The 26329-nt window shown below is 39.9% G+C and overlaps 1 protein-coding gene across 1 annotated transcript; it reads left to right on the top strand.

Annotated features, from left to right (window-relative positions):
* The first annotated feature begins 1875 nt into the window (after positions 1-1875).
* On the top strand, positions 1876-26329 carry LOC150082717 (techylectin-5A-like). Its single transcript, XM_090378773.1, has 8 exons — positions 1876-1941; positions 2127-2265; positions 2361-2518; positions 18689-18833; positions 18978-19138; positions 20209-20314; positions 20866-21030; positions 26026-26329. Exons 2-8 carry the CDS (start codon positions 2127-2129, stop codon positions 26316-26318), a joined length of 1167 nt encoding a protein of 388 aa, XP_090234899.1. The 5' UTR covers positions 1876-1941; the 3' UTR covers positions 26319-26329.

The following is a 26329-nucleotide window of genomic DNA, read 5'->3' on the forward strand; positions in this document are numbered from 1 at the left end:
CGTCTGACACTAAATACACCTTACACCTTACACCTCACCTTCCCTCCTTGCCACCCACACTTTCCCTTCTGGTGGGGCATGGGCATGCCCCACCAAATCTTGGAGTCACCTTCTCTATCGACTCCATTCTTCTGTCTGTCGCCCCCCCCAGCCTTCAGTCTCCCTCCCACTCTACCTGCACGCAAGCGAATGCCCCACACATCCAAACTTAATTACAGCCAAATTAGATTCGCCCACAATTTTCGGCCTCACAATTCTAGCACAACTACCACGCGATAACCTCTCAAAATTTTTTTTTTTTTTTTTACTTAGTTATTTTTATTTTTAATTTTTATTTTATTTATTTATTTATTTATTTATTATTATTATTATTATTTTTTTTTTTTTAGGTCCTAGCCACTGAAATCTCAGGAAACTAGGTGGCAGGACCTGCCAGAGTACTTATTTAAAATATCGGTGTACCTGGTCTGCCTCCACGGGGCGAAGTGTGGGCAACGTCTGGCCTCAGCTGAGGCCTGGCGGCTAAATGGCCAGAAGAACAACGGTACACAACACTAATCATGTACAATATCCATACACTTTTAAATCTCTGGCCTTTACAGCGTACTGTATCACACGACAATGTAAACTACGCGGAGATGGGGGAAACCCCTGGTGCCGTTTGACCCCAAACACACTTTACACTTTACACTTTACTTATACTCATTTTGGTTCTGCCCAGACCTGAGGTCATAGGAAGAGTGTGGTTAGGGCTTTAATGAGCAGGGTTTGGTCGCACTGCTCTTCCTCGGAGGACAGGGAGGAAGAAATCGAGCGGTCACGGCCGACCTTATGAGATGTGGATACCCCCGGAACGTGACTGAAGGTTGTTGTGGACATGGTAACTCGGAGGGTGGAGGGGGTACCTGGATCCACCGGGTACATTCCCACATCTTACGGTCCTACCAATTACGTTGTGTGCAGCTTCCGGGTTGGAAGCTGCACGAAGATAACACTAATTTAATAATAATACATACAACTTTTATTTGAAATTTCCATGAATTTCATCTCGTTTAAACTGGAATATCGGTTCAGACAAATATATTTGATTAGCTAGCTTAGTACTCATACCTAAGGAGATAATTTTCCCAATGCATACGAGTCCCTCCACCAGTGATTAATTCATCATCACTTCCTAGTTTATTTTTAATACTTGTCTAACATTCGCAACTATCAGTCAGCAAGAAAACGAACAATTTTGAACACTAACAGTATAATTCTCGTTAATAATTTTCAAAAATTAACGGTGGACCAGAGAACCTCTTTGTTGAATTAAAAGGTTCCGTTTCGTATTTTTCTAACTTTAAGGTCTAATCGATCTTAATAAGTAAACATTTTCTAGTGAGAAAATGGTTGGAAGAACAGAATAAAGATTCTCATACTTCGCATGTATTAAATTGCATTTCATCCCTGTATTTTTTGTGATGAAATGACCGACAAGCGATAGATTATTATTGTTTTTGTCAGATTTTTTTGTTTTATCATGGCTTGTAAACTATATATAATTTACGGGGGACACTTACTCCTCCCCACTTAAGACCTCATAACTACAGCTTCCATTGAAAAAGCCTTTAAAAATTCAGCCAGTCGCTGATATTTGAACTGTTCTGAACTCGGAAGTTATATTTCGAAGAAGTAAGACCCCTGTTGCTCTTCTAAATGGATATTGTACGTAATTGAATTTCCAAGAAATGCGATCTGAAAAACGGTTAAGTGACAGCGCGTAATCCCTGAAAAAAAAGTGAAATTTTATCTGCAACTTAAGGCAGCCGTTGCTGTGCATTAAGAAATTACTTCCTGCTAAATTTGAACAGTAGTGTGTCAGTAGAACAGAGAGATAAAGCAAGCATTGGGCTGTATGAACGAAGTTTTAAATGTTTTCACTGCGAAAGGACTGTTAAGGTATTCCACAACAATTTTCATTTAAGGTATTTTAAGTTAATCTCATTCCCTTTATGTTTAAACTAATTAGCATTTGAAAGGATGGTCCCTGCTTTGTTATTCTCATCATTTATGGGACCAAGAGTAAGATTCATTTTAAGTCATTTGGTGTGAAATATTTATTGCATGTGTGATGTATTTTGCAGATGGCGCTAGGACTTGTTTTGTGTCTTCCATTTGCTTTTCTGGTGATTATCAAAGCGTGCCCAACAGGCAGCTCGAAGTATGAGCTTATCGTAATAAGAGAAAAAGGCGACGCTGAGATCAAGAATATTTTATCAGAAGGTAATCAATCCCATATAGTGATCTAATCCCATATAAATTTCAGTTTTTAAAGCGAGCTTTTTAATTTTTCGCTCATTCAATATTGCATTTTTCAGGGACCTCTCAATGTCTCTCCAGACCTGTCGACTGTGCTGAGGTGTTCGATGGAGGTCATAAGAACAATGGGGTGTACAAGGTATGGCCCCGAAGTCGCACAGTGAACGATGGCTTTCATGTCTTCTGCGATATGATTACTGATGGCGGCGGATGGACGGTTGGTAATTTGGTTCCTTGTTTTTTTGCACGTGATCGAAATTTTATTATTATTATTATTTTTGAAATTCAAACATTATTCTTTTTATATCAGAAATTCTAAATATTTATGAATACATATGCATACATGATAATTGGTATCGGGTGAGAGTTGCACAACTTTTCTTTCAGTACCTTATTGTTTTTCATCCGGCAAAATAGGCGAATTGATCATTGAATATACACAATTTACAGACACAGTATACTGATGCCTTATAGCCTTGGTTTATATGCATTAGATAGTACTTACATATATATATGTAGACTACAGAGTGGACAAAAAAGAGTGGAGATATCCCTATTTTCTTTCAACGTGTCCAAACCATTTTTTTTACAAAATCTTTAATCCACATTCACAGTTCTTATACATGTTTCAGTCGATGAAACTTAACTGCTGAAATCTTTTTTTATTTCTAGAATGAGCCAATACTGGCGAAGCACCAAATCTGCACTGTAAGGAGACGTGGTATAATTCTGATGCCGTTCTCATTTTTTGCACGGAATCGGAAGCTTAGAGCAGTACGTGCAGCCCTGCATTATTTGATGAAGAAGAATGTCTTTGGGCATTTCTCTGATCGCTGTTGTATGACAAGGGCATCGTGCAAAAAGAGCGAAATAGTATGGCCTATTGGAAGTGCAATATTGCTGTTGTACAGGATGCCTAAGTGGCTGTAAAGGATATCATCACTTGTCCAATGCTTTTTTCCCCTTATGTTTATGGGGTTGGAAAATTGGAAAGTGGAAAAGTGGGAGGTTGAAAGTCGTCCTATGCTATGCTCACCCGCTAAGAATTTCTTGTCTTCGGACAGTGGTTTATCTCAACAGCAAACTTCAGTGCGTGTCCAGCCTTCCTCACTATAGACTTCTTGAATTGGAATGTTTCTCCAGCAGTTTCCTAGTTGACTATGTAGACAACAGATGATGCTGTATCAGAGACAGCCCAAATCTGCCACCACATGTTCTCTGTTATGTTTTCATTTTCCTGCTTTAAAATAACTATCGGCAAGTGCAGAAATGCCAAAACAGGTTCCACCCTTCACGTGTAGCAGATTCAAAATTTTATTGTCGATCATAAAATAAAGCAAAAAGAAAGCTCACGCTGCAATTTGGTCAAGTGTGCCAGAAGTAATAAATATGCAGGAAATTCTTTTATCCAAAGGGCTTTGATAAAGTATAAGATTATCAATATATTCAGACTGTGTATCGCTCTTACTCGTTTTGATCACGTATACATAAAGTAAAATCAGGTGAATTACCTACACGCAGTATGCAACACTAAAGGAAACACAGCAAATTCTTTTAGCTCCAGGTCCTGATGGTATTTCTCCATTTGTTCTCAAAACTTGTGCTCCTGAACTTACTCCTGTTCTTTGCCGCCTTTTTTTTCTTTCTTATTCCAAAGGTGTTTTTCCTTCTGCTTAGAAATTTGCTCATATCCAGCCAGTTCCTAAAAAGGTGACAAATCCCTCCCATCTAATTATCGTCCCATTGCAATTACTTCTACTCTTTATAAAGTAATGGAGAAATCAATTAACCGCCAACTCTTAAACTACCTAAAAACCTTCCGTCTGATCAACGATCGCCAGTATGAATTCCGTCAGTGTGGATCTACTGGTGATATTCTGGCTTATGTTACCCATTTATGAACAAATTCAGTGGAAAAGTTCGGTGAAACACAAGCAGTTGGTCTTGACATCTCAAAAGCTTCCGATCGTGTTTGGCATAAAGATCTAAACAAGCTTCCATATTATGGTTTGCCAAATATTTTTTTGTAATTGGTTATCCAGTTTTCTCTCTGATCGCTCACTGAGGGTGATGGTAGATGGCTCTCTGTCTTCTAACTGCTCCAATAATTCCGGTGTCCCCTAAGGTTCAGTTCTTTCCCCCACTCTTTTCCTCTTGTATATTAATGACCTTCTTCCATTGACTGGAAATCCTATCCATAGTTTTGCCGATGATAGCACATGCATTCCACTTTCCATTTTTGAGAAACCTCGCCCTGCTCAATCAGCTTCAACTTTTCGAATATCTGCTACCAATTCCTTAAATACCGATCTCCAGTGGAGCAAAGACAACTTAGTTGATTTCAACCCTTCTAAAACTCAGTCTTGTCTTATATCTCGCAAAAAGGATTCTTCTGCTGCTATGCGTATCTTTGGTGACACTCCGATTTCTAGGCAAAATGATATATCTCTTTTGGGGATTACCCTGACTTCTAATCTCTCTTGGCACAAGCGCATTACAAATATTGCATCTAAAAAACTTGGTTTTCTCTTTCGCTCTCGGCGTTGCTTTTCTTCCAAACAGCTGTTCACTATGTACAAATCGCAAACCCACCCCACCATGGAACACTGTTCCCACATCTGGGGCGGTGCCCCCAAAACCTCTCTCAGGGTTCTAGATTCCATTAGAAGAGGGCAATCAGGTTAATTAATGACTCATCTCTAACAGAGTCTCTCCACTCGCTGTCTCATAGACGCACTGTTTCTGCTGCATGCCTCTTCTACAGATACTTCCATGGGCACTGTTCTTCTGAACTGGCTTCTTTAATAATTCCCGTTCTCTCTTTCAAAACAGTCCGAACACGTGCTGCCACCAGCCAACATCCATTTACTGTCCAACTTCAAACCCACAGAACCAATTTTTCATCTTCCTCATTTATTCATTCAACTGCCGTTTTCTGGAACAACCTTCCTTCATACGTATTAATCCAATGTAATAATGATATATATTTCTTTTTAAGGTTATTCAGAGAAGGGGGAATTTCGGAAGACCCTCGGACTACTTTTATCGGGACTGGAATGAATACAAGAATGGGTTTGGAGATGTTCACACCAATTTCTGGTTAGGTAAGACAAAAGTTTAAATTATTTGTTTATGCTCTAGAGCGACTTGCGCACGAACCTCTCCCCCACCCACACACGCAGTACGCAAAACTAAAGAAAAACACTCTTTTATGTCTATACAGGTATTTTGTTTTACAGGTAACGACAAAATACACGCCCTAACTAATCAGAGACAAAACGCCATTAGGTTCGATCTTTCAGATTTTGAAGATGAAAAGAGATTTGCATTGTACGATCAATTTTGGATTGACGATGAGATGTACAACTATACTGTGCACGTTCGGGACTACACAGGAAACGCCGGTAAGTATTTTTCTTGAAGTTTATGATAATAAGATCAAATAACCTAACCTGAGTGTACACATTTCACCTTTTAACCTTTTTGGAATCTTACTTATATTGTTCTCAACACGATTTCTGTTTACATACCATAACACTGTAATACTTTCTAATAAGTTAAGCTTCCAATGTCTCGAACCCTCTGAAACAGTGACCACAAAATCCAAGTGACACTTGCCTGTTTGAAGATCACTTCTGAAGTGTTTGTGCAGAGCCAAATTCCCAGAAAGTTTCGGGAAGTATCACCAACTGGAATTTTGTGTTGATCTTTTCAGGGATATGAATAGTTTTAGAGTGAAAGATTTCCTACTGAATGGATTCATCTTGGACAGCCAGATGTTTCTATACTATTTATAATATAAAAATAAGTGACAAAATCCAAAATATTGTTCCAGAATGGTGCACGATATCGGCATATCTTTGGAAGACATGCTAGAAAGAAAGAAAGTAACCAAATTGTTGAAAAAAAAGGGGCCATTGTATGGAAACTTATGAATAGTATAGTGATTACTCTAGATTTAAATTAATCTTTTAAAAATAAAGATTATTAAATGCATTTTACTTTGACACATTTCAGGTGACGCTTTCAGCTATCAGGACGGCCAAAATTTTACCACCAAAGACAGAGATAATGACTCGAGCAGTGAAAACTGTGCTCAGAAATACAGTGGAGCTTGGTGGTATCGTTCCTGCCATAACTCAAATCTCAACGGACTCTACTTCATAGGAAACAACACAAACGTTGGAAAAGGAATCAACTGGAATTCTTGGAAAGGAGATCGGTATTCTCTTTCTACCACTGAGATGAAGGTTCGCCCAGCTCATTTTAAACATTCAAGCAAAGAAGAAATTTCACAATAAAAACATATTCCTTCTTGCTATTTTGTTGCTATTATTTTTTCTCTCTTTCAGACAACCAATGTCTGGTAATGCACGAATGATATAGTCGTTGATTCTGCAGATGTACAAAACTAGTTTGAAAATAACGGATTCATTTTATGTTGATAAGTATAATAGCCACTACTTCGTTTAGCCGTCAGACTAAGCTGGATTCAACATAGCAGTGACTCAGCGAGGAGCTGATAGCGTGTGATAGGTATGTTGGTCAATGTTGACTCAACTGCTTCCTACAATTGTTTCATATTGAACGGTTGTGAATCTTTATTCTGAAGAGCTTGTTCCACCTCATTCAACAGTTGCTGAATTGAACTGAGATCTGGTGATTGTGGAGTCACTGCAATAGTAGCTAAATTTACTCATGTTCCTGAAACCATTCTGTACAATTTTTGATGTGACGCATTATCTTGTTGGAATAATCCATTCGCAGATGGTACACCGCAGCTATAAAGGGAATGCGCTTGGATGGAAATAATTTTGAGATAAAGTGTGTCATTCAAATATTTATCCATTGGAAACTATGCTCAGATATTTGTCCATTGGTTTACTTAATAAAAAAATTATTATTTTTTTATTATATTTATTTACATACATTTTTATTACATATATACATAGATACAAACACTTTCTAGTTGCAATGATCGCTTCTAGAATTAGTAAACAAGGTGCAACTTCTTTTAAACATCTTGTCAGAAAAAGTGTGGAATGCTGCAAAGTTCTTGGCATCTTGAATCAAAATATCGAAGTTATCAGTCCTAATAGGTTGAGTGCTGTTAAATAGTTCTTGTCTGAAGTCGTCATAAGCCGGGAAATAAAGCAGAACATGCCTCCAATCTTCTACTGCCCCACAAAAACACAAAGGGTCAGGTTCAAGTCCAAATTTACACAATTCATCCCGCAGTGAACCATGTCCAGTAATTAAATACGACGCTGTCATTGAAGGATAAAACCATCCCATAACTTTCTTATTTACAGTAAACGTTGCATCTTCAATGAACCCCCTGGTAGTGAGTCCTGTTTCACTGGATTGTCATCTGTATTTCCACTTCTCAGTGAATTTTGTCCAAAGATTAATTTTCTCCTGCCGAATGTCCGTGGCCGGATTACTTGCAATGTAGGGAATTTGAGTTGTCAAACCTTTCGTTAAGTTAGAAATCATGCATCGGTATGCCACATAAAGGTCAATCGGGATACAACCTGAGGTCACTTCTAAAGCATTGGTTGATGTTGTTCTGCAGCATCTGTGTGTTGCCAATATCATCTCTCTCTCTGCAATGATAAAACTTTGGTCTTCACTGTGACGTGAGTAACCCTAGGAAACCATATGGCAGCCGCATATACTACAATTGGCAAAAATATAGCCTTATAATATAATGCCAAAGTTTTGTGCTTTATACCCTATTCAGCTCTTGAGAGCCTAATAATATTGGCAGTAAACGTCTTAATCTTTTCAGCTAAGTTCGTTTCGTGGGGGATAAAATAAAAGTTATCATTAATTAAGAGACCAAGATATTTATTTTGAGAAACATAGGGAATTTCGACATTGTTGATATGAAGTTTAGGAGTTCTGTTATAATCCAGTTTATTGTTGAAGATCATCGTTTTAGTTTTCGTCTCAGAAATTTTTAATTTGTTTATTCTAGACCATTCCAGCAAGTCATCCAGGATTTCTTTCCCATGTGTTTCTAGCAAAACTCTTGACCTGCCTGGTATGCATAGCACTAAATCGTCGGCATATGCTATTTTATTGCAAATTTGACTTTCTTTTAGTAACCATTGGTCTAAAACAGAATTACAGAGGAGAGGCCCAAGGACCGAGCCTTGTGGGCATCCTCTGGAAATGAATTTTGAAAATACCAAATGTTGTGAGATGACTTTTATCTGCCTATTTAAAAAATAAAATCTAATAACCTGATATAGTAAACCATCACATTCTGCCTTTCTAAGTGACCTGAGGGCGCTCTCCCACCAGAGTGTATCGAAAGCGCCCTCAAAGTCGATAAAAACAACCATCACGTATTTCTTGTCTGTAGTTTTGCATAGATTCCCAAATTTCTGATGGCATCTTCAGGGGAGGATCCTTTCTTAAAGCCGATTTGTGAATCAGAAATCATATTACTTGTAGCCAAAACCTTCTGCATCCTAGGCGTTAATAATATCTCATAAAGCTTTCCAAGATTTCCTAGAAGGGCGATATAGGGCGATATGTCTTGGGATCCGTTGCCAATTTTTCAGGCTTACTGAGCATCTTTACTAACGCAGTCTTCCAAAAATTTGCAAAAGTCCCCTGTAATAGACATTTGTTGAATACATTCAACAATATATGTGGAAAATGTTGGTGAAATCTTTTGATTGCAGCATTTTCAACTAAGTCCATTCCAGGACATTTTGACAGATTGATTTTAGAAATTGCAAGTGCAAGTTCATCTAGACTAAATAGTTCCGTGTCATTTGATCCCTTGTATGATCCGCGCTAGTTCGGTTGTGTCTTGCTGTGGGTGACCATCAGGGAAAAGTCTCTCTATAATAGCTTCAACCGTGGTGAGCCAATCAGTAGTCAGACTTCCGTTAGAGTAAACAGAACTATATATCTCAGGAGTTACAAGTTTGTCATGACAAATTTTGTATATTAATCCCCATGGATCAGAATTACCTGTATGGGACACTAGTTTCTGCCATGAGGATCTTTTGGCTTCAGCAATAGCTTCGAAATATTCCTTACGTAATTGACAATAAACTCTTTTATTCGCCTAACATCTGTTTCTGTTAAGTATCTGTGTCTCTGGAAATTCTTCCTTGCATTTATAACCCATCTTCTCAAAACAGATAACTGAGGATCCCACCATGGGGTGGAGCCAGGTCTCCTAACTTTCCTTTTAGTGGATTCAGTGAAAGCTCTGTAAAGAGCGTTTTGCACAAAGTAGACATATTCTACTGCAGATAAGCTGTTCAATTGTGTAATTTTATCATCTGAAAATTCTTGTTGCAAGACTTGCTTAAATTTGCTCGAGTTCGTGGTTCTCATAGAGAAGCGGTTGAAATCCTGAAGGTGACCTGAAGAACCTCCATCCCTAACATTTAATATTAAATCAAAAGTGATAGTACTTTCCTCTCCATGCTGCGACAAGCGTGGAGAGGAAAGGGTAAGGTCTATGTTAGACCATCCTTGAATGTTCCAAAAGGTTGTTGGCATGTTGGGAAGATTATGCACATTCCAATGGTTAGTCAATATAAATTCTTCAAGCACATAATCTATAGGGTCGTTACGTTCGCTAAACCAAAGTTGAGATTTTGCATTGGAGTCAGTTTAAACCAATATATTTGCACTAGGAAAAGTGCTTAAAATTCTACCAAAAGATGCATTGGTAATTCAATATTATCATTTGGAGCGCAATATAAAGAAACCACGTGGAAGTTTAAAAATTGGGTAGAAATATGGATGCAGGTAGGAAAGGATGTACAAAAATGAGATATGACTGTTACAGTTATAGCTCCATTAAATACAACAATGGCAGTTTTTGGCTGCTTGGATTCACATGCAACTACTCTATCGGGTATCCAACAACGTGACATAACTTATCCATTTGTCTATACATCGAGCAGGGCTTCTGAATAGCCAAAATGTCTGCTTTATCCTGCAAACATCAAGCTTAGTTCATCTGCAACGCAACGTGAACGTTGCGCGTTCACCTGCATTATTTTTAGGAAGTGTTTGTTGGTAGATCTATTGTAATTTAGATGGTTTATTTGTGTATTATTCATTATCAATTTTCAGTCTTGCAAGTTCAGCTGCCTTTTGATATTCTGGACAGAGTGGATCCCTTACAGAATGTGCATTGTCCCTATTCCTCCTCTTACAGTTTATACATCTCGGGGGTTGTTCTTTATGGGGGCAATCTGCATATATGTCTCCCATTTTGTCACTATTATTTATGGGCTGAGAATCCCAAGAAAATTCTTTCGTTTTCTAAAATATGTCTAAATAATCTCGGTGAGAAACCTATCACCCAATTTATCACTTTTGTCTTTGTACCGGAGCAAAACGTAACATTACCTCTTCCTGAATCTCTTCGAAAGTAAAGCCGTAATCTTTAGGACTTTTCATAAAGATGTCGTCTACTATTTCTTCCTTAGTTAAATCTCTTGAAACGTCATAAACTAATAGTGTAGGAAATGTCATTTTTGGTTTGTACGACTGTAGTCCAACTTCTTTAAATGTGGATGATTGTCTAAGCTGCTCTAAATCCTCCTTGTTAGATGTTCCAACTAACACACCATTATTTCTCACAATTCAGACGTTTTTAATTTTTAAATTTTTATGTTCAGAACGCAGAGATTTGGCTATTACTTCTTTAACCACCGAACCCGAGGCCAGCTTGGAGTCGTCCACCGGTCTAAAGATCGCCACATGATGAGGGACACTGATTTGTGTTGTAACAGTTTTAGCTTCCATAAGTATCCTATCTCTGGAGTCAGTTATATTATAATGCTGCCCTCGTTCCACTCTTTCCCCTCCAGAATACATCTGCTTCGCTTGTGTCGAGCTGATTCTGACTTTATCGGCGTAAGATGGCTGTAAAGGTGGCATCAAACCAACCTTGCCACTCATGATTTGATCAAACATATTAGCTCTTATTTGTAATTCCTTTGTCTTGACTTTTATTTTCTCATTTTGAATTATCAATGACGTGGTAATTGTTTCCATCTCTGCCCAAAAGCGATGGATTTTGTTTGAGGCAACCTTAGTTACTTTATTGGTTTCAGCAGCCATGAAATCACTCAAGTTTTTCTTTATTTTCGTCGAAACCACCTGCATACTAGAACTATCTGCAAGGCATTCTGCATCAATCGTAAAAACTGGGTCTGTCTTAGACTTATCAGTATTCATTTTATCCGGATTTTCTTTGTCTTTTATCCATTATCCTCAAGAACACCCAGATTAACCTGAGAAGTAGACGCGTTAATTTCAGAATCGCTTTGTACAATATTTACACAAGAAGTCGTACTTTCAGCTTCGATGTCTTTGTCTCCTGACTCCAAACTTATAGTTTCATGAGAAGTGGAGGTAGGTTTAACCCGATCCTGAGCCAAAGGAGGTAAATACTGCTGTGTCAGTTGAGTAACGTGATTAGCGAGGACGTCCGTTAGCGTGTTTTTCAACTCTCTATAGATCACTTGGCCACTCTTACCGCCATTGCCTTTATCAGGATTCAATACAGAGTTATCTGATGTGGTCAGATTTTCCCTTTGAGAGATCTCTGCGGGTGTAATTCCTACACTTTCCTGATTTTCCTGGGTAACTGGACTTTCCGTCTCTTCTCCAGATGTTAATTCTTTAGTTGTCAGATCTGGTTTTGTGTTAGTTCTGGCGCTGCCACGACAAAAATCACAAGACCATTTTAGTCGTCTTTCTTTATTTAACTTTTTAAATGATGGACCTAAGCAGGCTGTACAAAAATTGCGGCTACGTGTACAGCATTTAAAGATGGCCTCGGGGGGGGGGGGTTGTTCTGGTGACAGATAACGCATTCCTGTGTCATTTTAGAGCTGATATCCCTTTCAGATTGCATACTTTAAATTTAACTCACTTCTACACCTGCCTCTACGTTATGGTTAAATTTCACTTAAAGTAGAATTTCGCTATTTGTGAAGTTTACAAAGATACAACTCGAGGTCAACATTTAATCCTCTTGTCTTTGTTCTTAGATACTTACTTCTGGAGGGTTATCTCCCTCGGGTATTAACCCTACTCAGTGCCGTGAGTACTTGCTATTGGCCAGTCAGACCATTCTTATGATCTTTAGTCTTGTAAGTAACTGGATAACTACTGTATGTGGTAATAAACCTAAAACGTAAAAATAATAATTACCTGTTCATTGCTTGCATATTTAAAGTCGATCATATATTCAGGCATCCTCTTAGCTATCCATCAGTATATGACGCTATAGGGAAACTTTTAATAATTCATACTTTATAGAACTTTCTTAGAGGAGCACAAATCAAGAACACTATACCCTACCCCGTTGCATGATACTGGCCCGTGTATATGGATAATACGCCACAACACATCGCACTGCAGCTCTTGATATGCTTTTGAAAGTGAGGACATTGTTCGTATGGATGGGCCTGCCCGTTCCAGCGATCTAAATCCCATCGAACACATAAAGGACGCTCTGTGGAGACGCCTTGCGGCACGTCCTAATCCACCAGAAAATGTTCACTAGTTGAAGATGGCGCTGACAGAGGAATGGACGATGTTACCGCAAGAACCTATCAACAACATTGCACTTTTGAGAAAATAATATTGTTTAATTCGAGACACTTCGGTATAGTGTATAGTGTCTAACGGCACCAGGGGTTTCCCCCATCTCCGCGTTGCTTTCATTGTAGGTGCACCAGTTCACTGGGAAGGCGAGAGATTTAAAAGTGTATAGATTTTGTAAGTGTAGTGTTGTGTTTCGTTGTTCTTCTGGCCATTTAGCCGCTAGACCCCCGCTGGGGCCCAACGTTGTCCACATTATGCCTCGTGGAGGCAGACCAGGTACCCAGTAATTTTAAGTTTTCACTCTGGCAGATCCTGCCACCTAATTTCCTGAGATTTCAGTGGCAAGAACCTATTAAAAAAAAATATAAATAATAATAATAAATAAATAAAAAAAATAATAATAAAATAAATAAATAATAATAATAAGTAAATAAAATAAAATAAAATAAATAAATAAAAAAATAAATAAAATAAAATAATTTAATAGTATTAGGAAGTAGTCGCCGAAAGGTAGGCCGAAAGGTAGGCCGAAAGGGGTTTTCGTATGCATTTGGAATTTTGACAATTTTTTTTAAATTTTGACATCGTATGGGGCATTCGCTAGTGTTTAGGCAGAATAGAGGGGAGACTGAAGACAGGGAGGAAAGCCAGAAATATGGAGCCAATAGGGAAGGTGACCCCAGGTCAAAGAAATAGGAAGTAAGGAGTCGATAGAGGAGGCGATCCCTGTGGTCAGTGGGGCAGGCCCATGTCCCACCAGGAGGAAAAGAAGGGCGAGGAGGGGAAGAGACAGTGAAACCATCTCCTACCCTCCCCAGGGAAGTGGAAAGAAAGTACCGTGCAAGAGAGTACAGGTATAGCCTGTGACATTGGCAGCAGAGCTGCAATGAGGTCAAGTCCATGGTAGGTCTTCTATTTGAGTTCTACTTCTTCTAAATAGATGTCAACTTCTAGGATTGTAGGTCATTCCTGGGACAAGTCCTATATTTGCAGTTCAGGTTGTTGAGGTTGTGCTTGCAGTCTATCATCAAGTTTTTCGGTTTTAATCTTCTTTCATTTAAAGAGGAGAAATGCTGGTTGGTGATATGTTTTGTCTTTGCGTTGTCATGGTTGAGTGGCATTTCCTCTTTTAAATATGGTAATTTGCACCCTTCTTCTTCTCGCGAAGAGGTCCTGGGAGAATCGTGACAATGCTTTATAATCCTCTTCGGTTTCAAGAGGAGAAATTCTTGTCCTCTTGGAAGATATCTCACTTTTGCAATTAGAATACATCTTAGGTCTTCATATATGGGACAGTCAAACATAAGATGGTTCCAGTCTTCTATTTCTCCACAAGTGCAATATGGGTTGTCTGTGAGTCTGAAGCCAGCGAGCTTTGCATTGAAGGAGTCATGCCCTGTTATTAAGTACGTTGTATGAAGTCCTGGGAAGAACCATGATGGTGATTTCGGGTATACTCTATTTGTGTGTGGAAAAAACTTGCGGGTGATCTCTCCTTTGGTGGTACCAGCCCATCTGTTTTGCCACTCCTGTAGCAGGTGTTTCTGTAAGCGTACTTTTTCTGCCTTCCTATTATTAGTGGGATCAGTTGTAAAATTCAGGAAGGTAACTGGGACTCCTTTGGAAAGGTAATAGAGCATTCCAGTTCTAATGATTTCTAGGTCTAATGGGAGCGTTCCTGCTATTACTTGTAAGGCTGATGTACTCACTATATTGCAGGCGCGGGTTATGGCGCGGAGGATGGATCGCTGGGTAGAATCCAGCGTTCTTCTATTCACTACTAGCGTGGTCTTATCGTACCATATGGCCGAAGCATATGAGATTGCTGGGATGAAAACTGTAAAATAGAGTGCCAGCGTTCTCTTGTTGAGGCCCCAGTCTCTACATGAGACCCTGGCCACCAGGGCCGAGTAGTTCCTAATCTTCGTTCTGATGTATTTAAGGTGTGGCTGAAAGGATAGTTTGCTGTCTAAGAGAATACCTAAATATTTGAGCTGTGATGCCAATTTTATCGTGCTCTCATGAATTTTAATTTGGGGTGGTCTACACAGGTCGAGAGAGCCTTTAAGGAGAATGGATGAGGTTTTCGCAGGTGATATTGTGAGAAAGTTCCTTGCTGCCCAAGTTTGAAGCAGTCGAAGGGCATGGTTGGCCAGGGTCTCAAGCTGAGCTCTTGAGTTTGCTTCCACTGTAAGGATGAGGTCGTCTGCAAAAGCGTGGGATTTAACTTCCCCCAGGTCCATACTCAAGAATTCATCGAAGACATGTTCCAGATCAATGGGCCCAGCACAGACCCCTGCGGACAGCCTCTGTAGATCTGTTTTACTATATTCTTGTACGGGGTATTGATCTTGACCTTTCTCTGTGATAGGTAATCTTTTATGGTGTTGAATAGATTTATTGGAACCCTGGCCTCCCTCAGCCTACCGAGGACACTCGGCCACCAGAGTGAGTCAAATGCCCCGGCGAAGTCGATGGAGATCAGGAGGAAGTATTTCCTGCTGCATTCCCTCGCTGCAGTGAGCAGGTTTTTCAATGCATCTATCGTGGAGGAACCTGGTTTGAACCCATATTGGTTCACTGCTGGTAGTCCTGCTGCTTCATAGTGCTGGGAAATTCTTTTATGCAGCAATCTTTTGTATAGTTTACTCACCACTGATAGAAGTGCAATGGGTCTATACGAGTCTGGATTCTCTGGCTGTTTGGTTGGGTTCTTCAAAATTAACTTAATATTTGCAGTCTTCCATTCAGTTTGGTATTTTCCTGCTTCCATACAGCAGTTAAACAGATCCAGCAGAAGCTTCGGTGCATATTCAGCTACCTTTTTAACAATTTCTGGCTCGATCAGATCTAATCCTGGATATTTCTTGGGTTTGATCTGTGCAGCGACTACTAGCAGCTCCTCCCGTGAGAAAAGGGGCTCCTGCTGTGATGTGTCATATAATTTTGGTTTTCTTGGCACAATTGGTGCTGTTCTTGTTGGATTGGTATAGCTGGGTCCTTGAAAATAACGCCGAGAATATTTTCCATTGATTGCTCCCAAGTTGTGATGAGCACACCGTGCGGTGTCCGAGTGGATGTTAAAACTTCGCCTCTGGGGAGTTTGTTGATGGTGACTTTGTAAACCACCCCCCAGGGGTTAGCATTTCCTGTTGTGGAGACCATGCCCTCCCATGATCTCTTTTTACTTTTCTTGATAGTTTCTGTATAATGATTCCTGACATCTCTGTAGTGCTGCCTAAGCACTTCAACTTCTGCAGCTGGCCAGGTCCTCCGTGCTCTTTGGAAGTCTTTCCTTCTTTTAATTACTTCTCTCCTTAGTTGCTGAATCTCAGGTGTCCACCAGGGAACTGCACCAGGCAGTGGATTTTTTTCTTTTTATAGCTGTTGCACTGGCACTTGTAATAATTTCTGTTACCTTGCGTTGGCATGAGTCAGGATCACTCCATTGGTCCAGCGTCTGTTGGTTATTTTCTACCGTTGCAGTCAAGGTGTTCCTGAAGAGCTCCCAGTCTGCTTTACTCATGGAAATCTGTTATGGAGTTGCTTGATTGGCGGTGTTGTTGTTAGAGTTCTGGTAATTTGAAAGGTTATTACACGGTGATCTGATGTTGTCCATGAGTCTTGCACCCTCCAGTTGGTTACGAACGGTGCAATACTTCCTGTAGTAAGAGAGACGTGAATCGTGGACTCCCAAAGGGTATTGCAAAAGGTCGGGAGCTGGTGTGGCTGATTAAGGACTGAGATCTGGGAGCCGATGAGGAACTCCTCAAGAAGTTGGCCGTTCCTGGTACCTCGTCTGTCCGGTGTTGTGCTAAACCAGGCTGGCGAGCGGCAGTTTACGTCTGCACCAATTATTATCTTTTGATTCGGTAGTACATCAAGGAGGTGTTGTAAGTAATTAATTGCAAAAGCGATTTCTTCTCCGGGCCTACAATATAGTGGAACAATGTAAAAGGCGCCCAAGGTTGTAATAATGTGGGCACAGGCAGCCCAAGCCGTACAAAGTTGTGTAATCCTGGTAGCAGTAATATGTTGGTTCCTGATTAGGATAGCCGCCCAGGGGGTGTCTACATCCGTCTGAATTATCTTGTTGTTCAGGGGATATCCCCTAACACTTTTTGCGTTCACGTATGGCTCCTGGAGTATGACAATTCGGTATTGCACAACTTTCAAATATGTAAAATAATAAACACTGTAAGTTCTGTACCTTTCGAGTTAAGCATACATGTGCTCCATGTAACCGCCGGACACATGTCCCTGTCTTAACCTCTGTCTCAATAGGATTTATATCGAAGGAAACAGGCAGGCCAATCCATACAAACAATGTCCTCACCTCTTTTTTTGCGGGGTGATACCGTGTGTCAACCTCTCGCCAGATTAGCTGATGTCCAGAATCGCTGCTGAGACTGAATCTACTCTCATCAGTAAAGAGTACCTTATCCCCATTGCGCTGCTGTCCAGTCCTTGTGGTCGATGCACCACTGTAAACGGTGTCTCCAATGGGCAGGTGTTAAAGGGACACAGCGTCGGGCAAGGAATCCACCTTTGTGGAGTCACCTGGCCACAGTAAACCGTAATATCCTGCGACCTGTGCAGCTGGTTTGCAATGGATCACGCTGTCTGAAGTCGGTCCCTCTTGGCCTGTAGGAGTAAAAAGCGGTCATCATTGGGCGTTGTTTTTCGTGGACGACCACCACTGGTCCTTCGAACAGCTGTACCTTTCGTTCTGATGGCCGACCACGCACGTGAGACGATGCTATGGGTGACACCGAACTCTGCAGCCACACTTCTCCCACTTCGACCTTCCCAATTATTCGATCCCTGGTAAAGTCATCCAGATGTTGTCTACTGGCCATTTCTTTGTCTGTAACACTGTATGAAACCAATCGAACGTCTGTAACAATCGTGCTCACCATTCTGTAATTTGCACATAACTGCTGAACTGCTGCTTTTATCTATTTATGTGAGCCCTCTCACCACGATTCAAATTTCTGCATCTGCACCAGCTTTCTATTGAACGGCCACAGTTATGCACATCACCACAGGCTGTTTCGTTTGATTTTGTGGTTGTAACCTTTAGAAATAGTGTTGGTCCTTAAGTTTTGCACACCAGTGTATTATTATTATTATTATTATTATTATTATTATTATTATTATTATTATTATTATTAGCCATAAGGTGCAAATATTTATTCATTGTACGTAAAAGCTTTGTAAGTAAACCTTTGATAGCCCATACGTATCCAGACTATTAAATTCGTGTGCACTGATTTTTTTAGAAAAGTGATGTTTACTGAAAAGAAAAACAGAACAAAAAAAGTTAACTTTTTATAACTAACAGACAGAGAGAGAGAGAGAGAGAGAGAGAGAGAGAGAGAGAGCCCAAACTAACTCGAACATGAGTCGTAGTAGGATTATGATAAATGTTTTTTTAGTTTCGTTTTCTGCTAACTTTCATTTTCGTTTTATAGTGTCCAACATCTCGAAAACAGGATGTTTATGAGCTGAGCTACAGAGTTCATCTTTCTGATGTTTATGAATCCTTAGCAAATAAAAATTCAGGAAACGGATATTTGAATCATCAGCCTACATTACTTACTTGATAATGATTGAGTTCCGATCAGTGTTAACTTCCGAAGTGTGTAAAAAAAAATAAAAAAGAAATCTGAATATAAAACTGAAGGAGCTTTGGAACGATATGTCAGAAATGCAGAAGCATTCCAAATAATTAAAAAAAAAGTTTTCATAATTTGAATGCATTGAAATTTTACTGTTTTTACAGATGGCGCTACGATTTGTTTTGTGTCTTGCATTTGTTCTTGTGGTTAACACAGCATTCCCAGTAGGCAACCCCAAGTATAAAGTCATTATACAAGGTATAATGGAAAAAACAGACGATGCTGAAGTTAACAGAATTTTATCTCAAGGTAATTAATTGTACAAAATTCTTCATGATAAAAAATAATGTTTTTCAAACAAAACCTCATCTTTTTCATCCATTACTGTTCTTGTTTTTAACAACAACTGTTTAATTCTGTGATTTCCTGAGCTAAATGTGTTGTGTTTTTCAGAGAACAGTGACCAATGTCACTGGAAGCCTGTCGATTGTGCGGAGATACGGGAAGGAGGTCAAAAGAGCAATGGGATATACAAAATATGGCCGCGCAGTCGCACAGTAAGCGATGGCTTTCATGTCTATTGTGATATGATTACAGATGGAGGTGGATGGACGGTTCGTATTCTTGTAATTTGCTATCTATACTAGTGTGCAAAACTTAAGGACCAACACTATTTCTAAAGGTTACAACCATAAAATCTTTACTTAAGGTACTCTTTACTGATGAGAGTAGATTCAGTCCCAGCAGCGATTATGGACGTCAGCTAATCTGGCCACAGTTTGATACACGGTATCACCCCGCAAACATCACTGAAAGGGATCGATATGGAGGTCGAGGGTTCTCATCTGGGGAGGCGTTGTCTTGGATGGACGTACACAACTCCAGATACTGGAAGGCGGTACTGTAACCGGTGCACGCTACTGTACTGAGGTAATCCTTCCCCATTTGCGTCTGTTCCGAGGTACCATTGATTCCAAGTTCGTGTTTATGGATGATTACGCCACACCCCATCACAATGCAGCTGTGGATATGCTTTTGGAAAGCGAGGACATTGTTCGTTGGCCTGCCCGTTTCATTCGATCTAAATCCCATTGCATTCATATGGGACGCTCTGGAAAGAGCCTAGTGGTACGTCCACACCCACCAGAAAATTTCACCAGCTGAAGATGGCGCTGACAGAGGAAAGGACGATGTTACCGCAAGAACTTATCAACAACAGGCGGTGCAAAGCCTGCATCAACATTAGGGGTGGCCATATCTCCTACTGAGGACCACCCCTTCCCTTTGTTCCATCTTTGGCAGTGATGCATCTGTATATGGCAGCCAGTGCTACATTGCCATTTTTGAATAAGGTTTCAGCGTTTTGTTTCCATTGCTGTCTCGGTGTTGTTTCCTTCATCATTTCTGTACCTGACGAGGTTCCTTTGGTATGCTTTTCCCATATCCAGGCCTACTCCTATGAGAAGCTACAGATGAAAACCTGACTGGTACTTAAATTTTGCACACCAGTGTATTACTGTTATTGAACTATGACGCGTTCGTAAATTCATTATGAAAATAATCAACCAAACAAAACCAACAAGAGCTGTTTAAAACTTATAAATTATGGCTTCAAATTCACTGTAAGCAATTTTGGGCTCTGTATTTCTAACCACCCCTAATAACGTTCTGTTTCTGTGTTCAGGTTATACAAAGGAGGGGAAATTTCGGACGACCCTCGGACTACTTTTTTCGTGAATGGAATGAATACAAGAATGGATTTGGAGATGTTGACAAGGACTTCTGGCTAGGTAAGAAAAAAGTGTGTTGAATTATTAATTTAAGTTTTAGAGTATGTGAACTCCACACTTCACATACTTCATAGTTAAATTTTGAACTCTACAATTTTGTGCAAACTGAATGTAAAAAATGAATTAATTGAATATAGTAAACGCTGTAATTTTCAGCAATTTGCAATCCTAATTTTTTTAATCCGGCGCATAAAAAACTACATTTTACAATCTGGCATTCGAATAAACGAGAACTTTGGTCTTTAAGAATCCCAGTAAAAGCGCAATGGCAAGGTTGTTCTTCTAATTATCCGCACAGTTTAAACGATTATGTTAAAGCCCTTTTGATGGATGGAAAGATCAAAAGGTACCGTTATAAATAATTTCAGCTGTTCATGCTTCATATTTATAAAATGTGACCTCCGAAATTACTCGGCCAGAAGGTTAATCTCTCTAAATCCGGAAAATTTTGAAATTTTGCAAAATTTTTAGAGTTTATTGCACGTATATCATTTCAATTCTTTAATATCCATATAAAGAAATAAAATCACGATTATTATTCAACTTTATAGGTAATGATAAAATCAATGCCATTACAAACCAGAAGAGCAACGCTCTCAGGTTCGATCTTGCAGATTTTGAGGGAAATAAGAGGTTTTCTTTGTACGATCAATTTTGGATTGAAGATGAGATGTGCAATTACACTCTGCACGTTCGAGACTATACGGGAGACGCCGGTAAGTACTGTATTAGTATTTCCACTTTTTATTATTATTATTACTTTTTCTTCGAATGGGATTTTTTCCACCCTGTGATGGGTACTGGTACCAATCGTTTGGTTTAATTGGTTGCGTCCGATTATTATTCTTCCTCTTATATTGTTTTTTCCCTGATTGGGGGTTCCAACTCGTGAAGGGCACTGCTACCAAGTACACAGGGTGGTTGTTGTCATGTCTGGTGTTGCTTTTGTTAGAGGACACCCCTGACTATCTTAGGGATGTTCAGGATTGCGGCTTCCTAGTGTTCCTTGTAGGCGTTCTCTGGGAGACCTATTACTGCTAGGCTGTTATGTAGGGTCTTTGGCGCCATGCTGGTGGTTCACACAATGATCAGAATTGTCGTTACTTAATGCATATGCCATATCTCTTTGTCCCCTCTCGTAGGTCCTTGTACTTCCTGATTCGTGAAAGTACAAGGGAAGTACTTCCTTGTACTTCCCTTGTACTTTCTTCCTTGGTTTTCTGAAGGTTACCAGTGTTAGCCCCCGCTATATCAATGAGATAAGTAGTCCCCCTGCGGGACTGTCTTATCCGTAATTATAGCGCGGTTCCAGTACAGCTTGTGGGTTGTGGTCTCTAGTACTGCCTGGAGTTCGTACTTGTAGTACGGTACACTTTCTTGGGCATGGGCTGGTTGTGATGTTGTCGACCTTAATGGTGGTACTCCATTTCGCCATCGTTTCTCCTAAGAAGTTTGTCACAATTGGATTGACTTTGTAGATGTTCAGCGCCTCTATTAGCCAGCTATGAGGCGCGGAGTTGAAGGCCTTACGGTAATCGATGTAGACTGTGTACAGGTTGAGGCGCTTTTTGTGGGCTTGATCTCTAACCGCGGCATCTATGGTTAATTGCTCCCTGCACCCTTTTCTCATCCGCTTGCATCCTTTCTGCTGTTCGGCCATTATGTTCTGGCTCTCCAAGTGGTCTGATATCTTCTTGTTTATGCAGCTGGTCAGGATCTTGTACATCTCCGGGTTTCTTGTATCTTCGTCTTTAGACTTCAGATATGTGATTTCTTGAGTGAGAAATTTCGGAATTGTCTCTGGGTGCCTTATCATTCGGGTGAACTGCTCTGCCAGTTGCTTGTGTGTGCAAGTCAGCTTCTTGTACCAGTAGTTGTGGACGATGCCTATTCCTGGAGTTCGCCAGTTGTGAGAGTTCCTGATCGTCTAATTTACTTCTTCTTCCCGAATCTCCCACTCCCTCATCTCTTGTACGTCCTTGGTTTTATTTCATTCTAGTTCTCTCTATGGGGCTCGGCTGTTATGCCTTATTTCCCTGCCCCCATTGTTGCCCCAGAACTCCTCAATCGTCTTCTGCTCGGGTGGTCCGTTCACTTCTTTACTGTCTTCTCCGAGACTGCTGTAGAAGGCTCTTTGGTCCTCATCGAAGGTTCGGTTTATTTTCCTCTGGGAGCTCTCTTTGTATCGGGTTAGTCTTTTGCTGAGTGCGAGGAAGTTCTGCTTCAGTGTGTCCAAGTACTCTCCTATTCTCTGATATTTTTTCTCGTGTTTGCTGTGGATGCTGTCTCTCTGCGCGCGTAGCAGTGGTATCGTTACCCTCCTCCCCATACCGGGTGGAAAAGGCCCGGTTTCGATTTCCCGTCGATGACGCGAGGAATTTTAATGGGATTTTTTCACTCCGTGGCTGAGTAAGTCGGTCTCAGGCGTAGATGCTAAGGTTTTTACCCCCAGAAACTGGGGAGTTTTCGTCCATTGTTGTCGAGGTAATGTGGTATTATTTGCCGATTGATGTGGTCTGTGACTCTCCAGAGAATACTATTGAGCCTCTGCTTCGGTATCACGTGAGTCTTTGTGGGGTCCATTCCTTCGAATTCTGTTAGAGCCTTATCATGTTCTCGTCTGTTTCCACTTCAGGTGTTGTGGGTTGTATTTCTTCTTGCTTTTCCTCCTCTGGTTCGGTAGTGGTATGTTCTTCTTCCTCTGGTTCTGTATTTATCATATTCTTCATCCTTTGTAGTTGATCGCACACGCTTTTGCTTGATTGTTCCAAGATCGCAGGAGCTATCAGGTTCTTCATGACGATGGTCCTTCTCTGATATGCTATTCTCTGACCTGAATACCCACGAATCGTTTCAACCACTTGGTATGTAGTCTCGACCTGTACGTTGTAATATCGGTCTCTAGTTTCGTTATTTCGTAGTATGCTTGCATGATGTACGTATTCATTTCGATGCTCCACTTCATGCGTTGGCATTTTTTCCTTCCTGGGTGGTCACTAGTGCAGTTGTGCAGGAAGCACTTCCAGTTAGTGGGGTTGGATGGTCTTGCCATTCTCTTGTGATAGCCATAGGGTACCACTAGAGAAGGGCAAGTTCTTCCTCTACTGTCTTCTTTGGAGACTGTCTCTGACTTTTCGAACCGACCTCTCTGCCTAAGGCCTGAACGCGAGTGACTTTATCCTGCGCCACACTCGATGAAGTATGATTAATATTTCTCTGCGACATCATCCGTCTATGGAGGTGGACCTGTTTAGATTCGGCTTATGTGCATTGGTAGTTCTCGAGAGTGACACCAGATGGCGCCACAATCTGCAGTAGTCTCCACTCCGACCTTGGGGTAGGTAGGTCCATTGGAGCAACTTTCACGATGTTTATTTATTTTTTTTTTATTATTAGTAATTTTTTGTTATTATTATTCTAATTTATTACTATTATTATACCGGTCTCCTAGCGTGATGGAACCGCATTTGTTTCCACCAAAATGGAAGCAAACACCAGGCCCTTATTGTTATTATTATCTCCCTATATATTAAAAAAGCTTTCCTCCTAGTGATATTTATTAGAGTCAAAGGGAGAAGAGGGAGGGGAAAATTCGTCACTTATTTCAGAAATTACTTCCTCCATAACGTTCACCAACCTCGTGTACGTGGTTCACTGTCTAATACATGATCACACCCGGTATCATTTGATATTCCATTGTAATGTTAGCTAATGAAGGGACCCGATATAGTTTGTTCATTTGTAAGTAGTTTAGTATTTTGTAAGTATTTTTAAATATTTGTAAACTTTGTAAATATTTTAGTCCTGCTCTTTAAGATATAACAATATTGCTCATGCATTACATATGTCATTTCCTGATTAGATATCGATCAGTGTGTTTAGAATCCGTGACGTTTGATTTCCTAATTATACGTACTAACGTAGTAATTAACACAATGCGTAATAATTAACGCAAGCTAATTATTTCGAAACACCTTGGTAAAAGGCTTTGAAATTTATCATGTGAATGAGCATAAATATTTTGACCAAATAGTAATAAATCATATGCGCAATGACGTTAGAACAACTTTAAATAAATACATTCTGAAATTATAGAAGTGATCCAATGTGGGAACATGGTTCCTTGATTGGACCAGTAGGTGCCTTAGATTGGACCAGATTGTTCTAGACCAGATTGGACCAGATTGTTCTAGAATCATAAAATACTGCTTTTTACAGTAGCCAACTCTTAGAAAATAGAACATAATTGCACTTTATTGTTTAATGGGTCCCACACAAAGCAATAGTACATTTTCTTGCTCCTTTTAACTCCAGCGCATTCTTCGTGTACCATTTATGGCGTCAAATGCAATGGATCATATTGTGCACCTCCTGCTTTTCCCAAATAAAGGAATACCAGCTTTCATTATCTTGCTATTCTTCAGTAGGCCCACGGAGTTCTAGGACCTTGTTGGTATTTAAGTTTTTTTTCCTTTAGGTTTTCGCTGATTCAGCTAGAAACCTGCTAAGAGCAGGGCCTTCTAAATGAGTAGGGAAAAGATTCGGTTCCAGGTTGTTTAGGTCAAGAGACGCCTAAGGGGGAAGATAAGTTCACATTTGAGCTAGTTTTAGGTTAAAGGCAATATGGTTGAGGTTATGTTTAATAACTTCATCAATAATGATCTGATAAATTTCAAACATCAATAAATTGCCCGATTCATAATACTATTAGTTTACATTGATGTAAAACGAAACATAATTTTCTAAATTGACTGACAACAGTTAGAGTATCTTTCAAAATACGTTTACTTCATTGGACCAACAGTCCATTCTAGGAAACAACATGTAGTCCATTCTAGGCAACAAAGCTCTATCTTGTATTCAGCATTCTGATGTAGAGTAGTCAAAAGATAACAAAGCAAGACAATAAGCAGTAATTCGAGTAATTTCTTTGATCAACAGGTATTTTTGCGGTAGCTCCTGGCCACCTGCTTGTTTATATGAGTGTACTCCGTCTGGGTGATCACCCTGCATCCCGTGGAGTTTTGTTGGATGGATGGGTCCTGGGGCCATATGGCATCGTAAACATGTGTCGTCACTCTGGGGTTCTTTTCGATGTAGTTCTTAAGGTTCACTCCGAGGCTGGGATAACAAGGTTTTTTTCCCCCCCCCGGAAAAACTGGGCTTTTTCATCCTGCAAAGCATACAGATCGACCAGAGAACACGTGTAATTGACAGAAATATCATGGATCGCGCAATATGGCTGGCCTAAGTTACTGATGCGCCTATAACTACCAACGAACAATGAAATATAAGATTGTTTCGATTTAGGAGCCAGTCCAAATTAGGGATCTTTTTCTACAGATATTGATGATTTCAGGTGCTCACGTTTTAGGCCATTAGTCAAGGAACAGTAGCCTGAGGACTACTGTTGCTTAACTACTGTAAATGACTAATAAAAAAGGCTGCATCCCAATAAGATCCATTGTGTGTTTCAAATATTTGACTTTTATGAACTGGAACCGTTGATATTTCAAAAAAGAAACGACACTTTAAGTTCGACAGTGATGCGAAGTAGATGGCGAATGTATTTTTTTTTTGGTAGTAATTAATATCAAATTTCTATTGAGTATTGAGTTCATGAAATATCGGGATAGGTAAAAAACTATTCTCATTTAATTATTCTTTTAAGTTGAACAATTATCACTGAATTTTATTTAAATACCTTGTAGGTAATGCCCTCAAGATGCACAACAAGCAAAAATTTTCTACCAAAGACAGAGATAACGACTCGTACAGTTCTATGCACTGCGCTACGAAATACAGTGGAGCTTGGTGGTATAAAAGCTGTGGTGAATCAAATCTTAATGGTCTCTACTACAAAGGAACTCAAACTTCAAATGCTAATGGAGTAAACTGGGAGACCTGGAAAGGATCTACCTATTCGCTTTCTACCACTGAGATGAAGGTTCGGCCAGCGATCTTCAAGCACAGTTCAATTGAAATGCTCATAGTACCTCAATGAAAACATTTTTT

Source organism: Mastigoproctus giganteus, chromosome 7 (assembly GCF_048544385.1).
Source record: "Mastigoproctus giganteus isolate SK-2022 chromosome 7, ASM4854438v1, whole genome shotgun sequence".
Lineage (NCBI taxonomy): Eukaryota > Metazoa > Arthropoda > Arachnida > Uropygi > Thelyphonidae > Mastigoproctus > Mastigoproctus giganteus.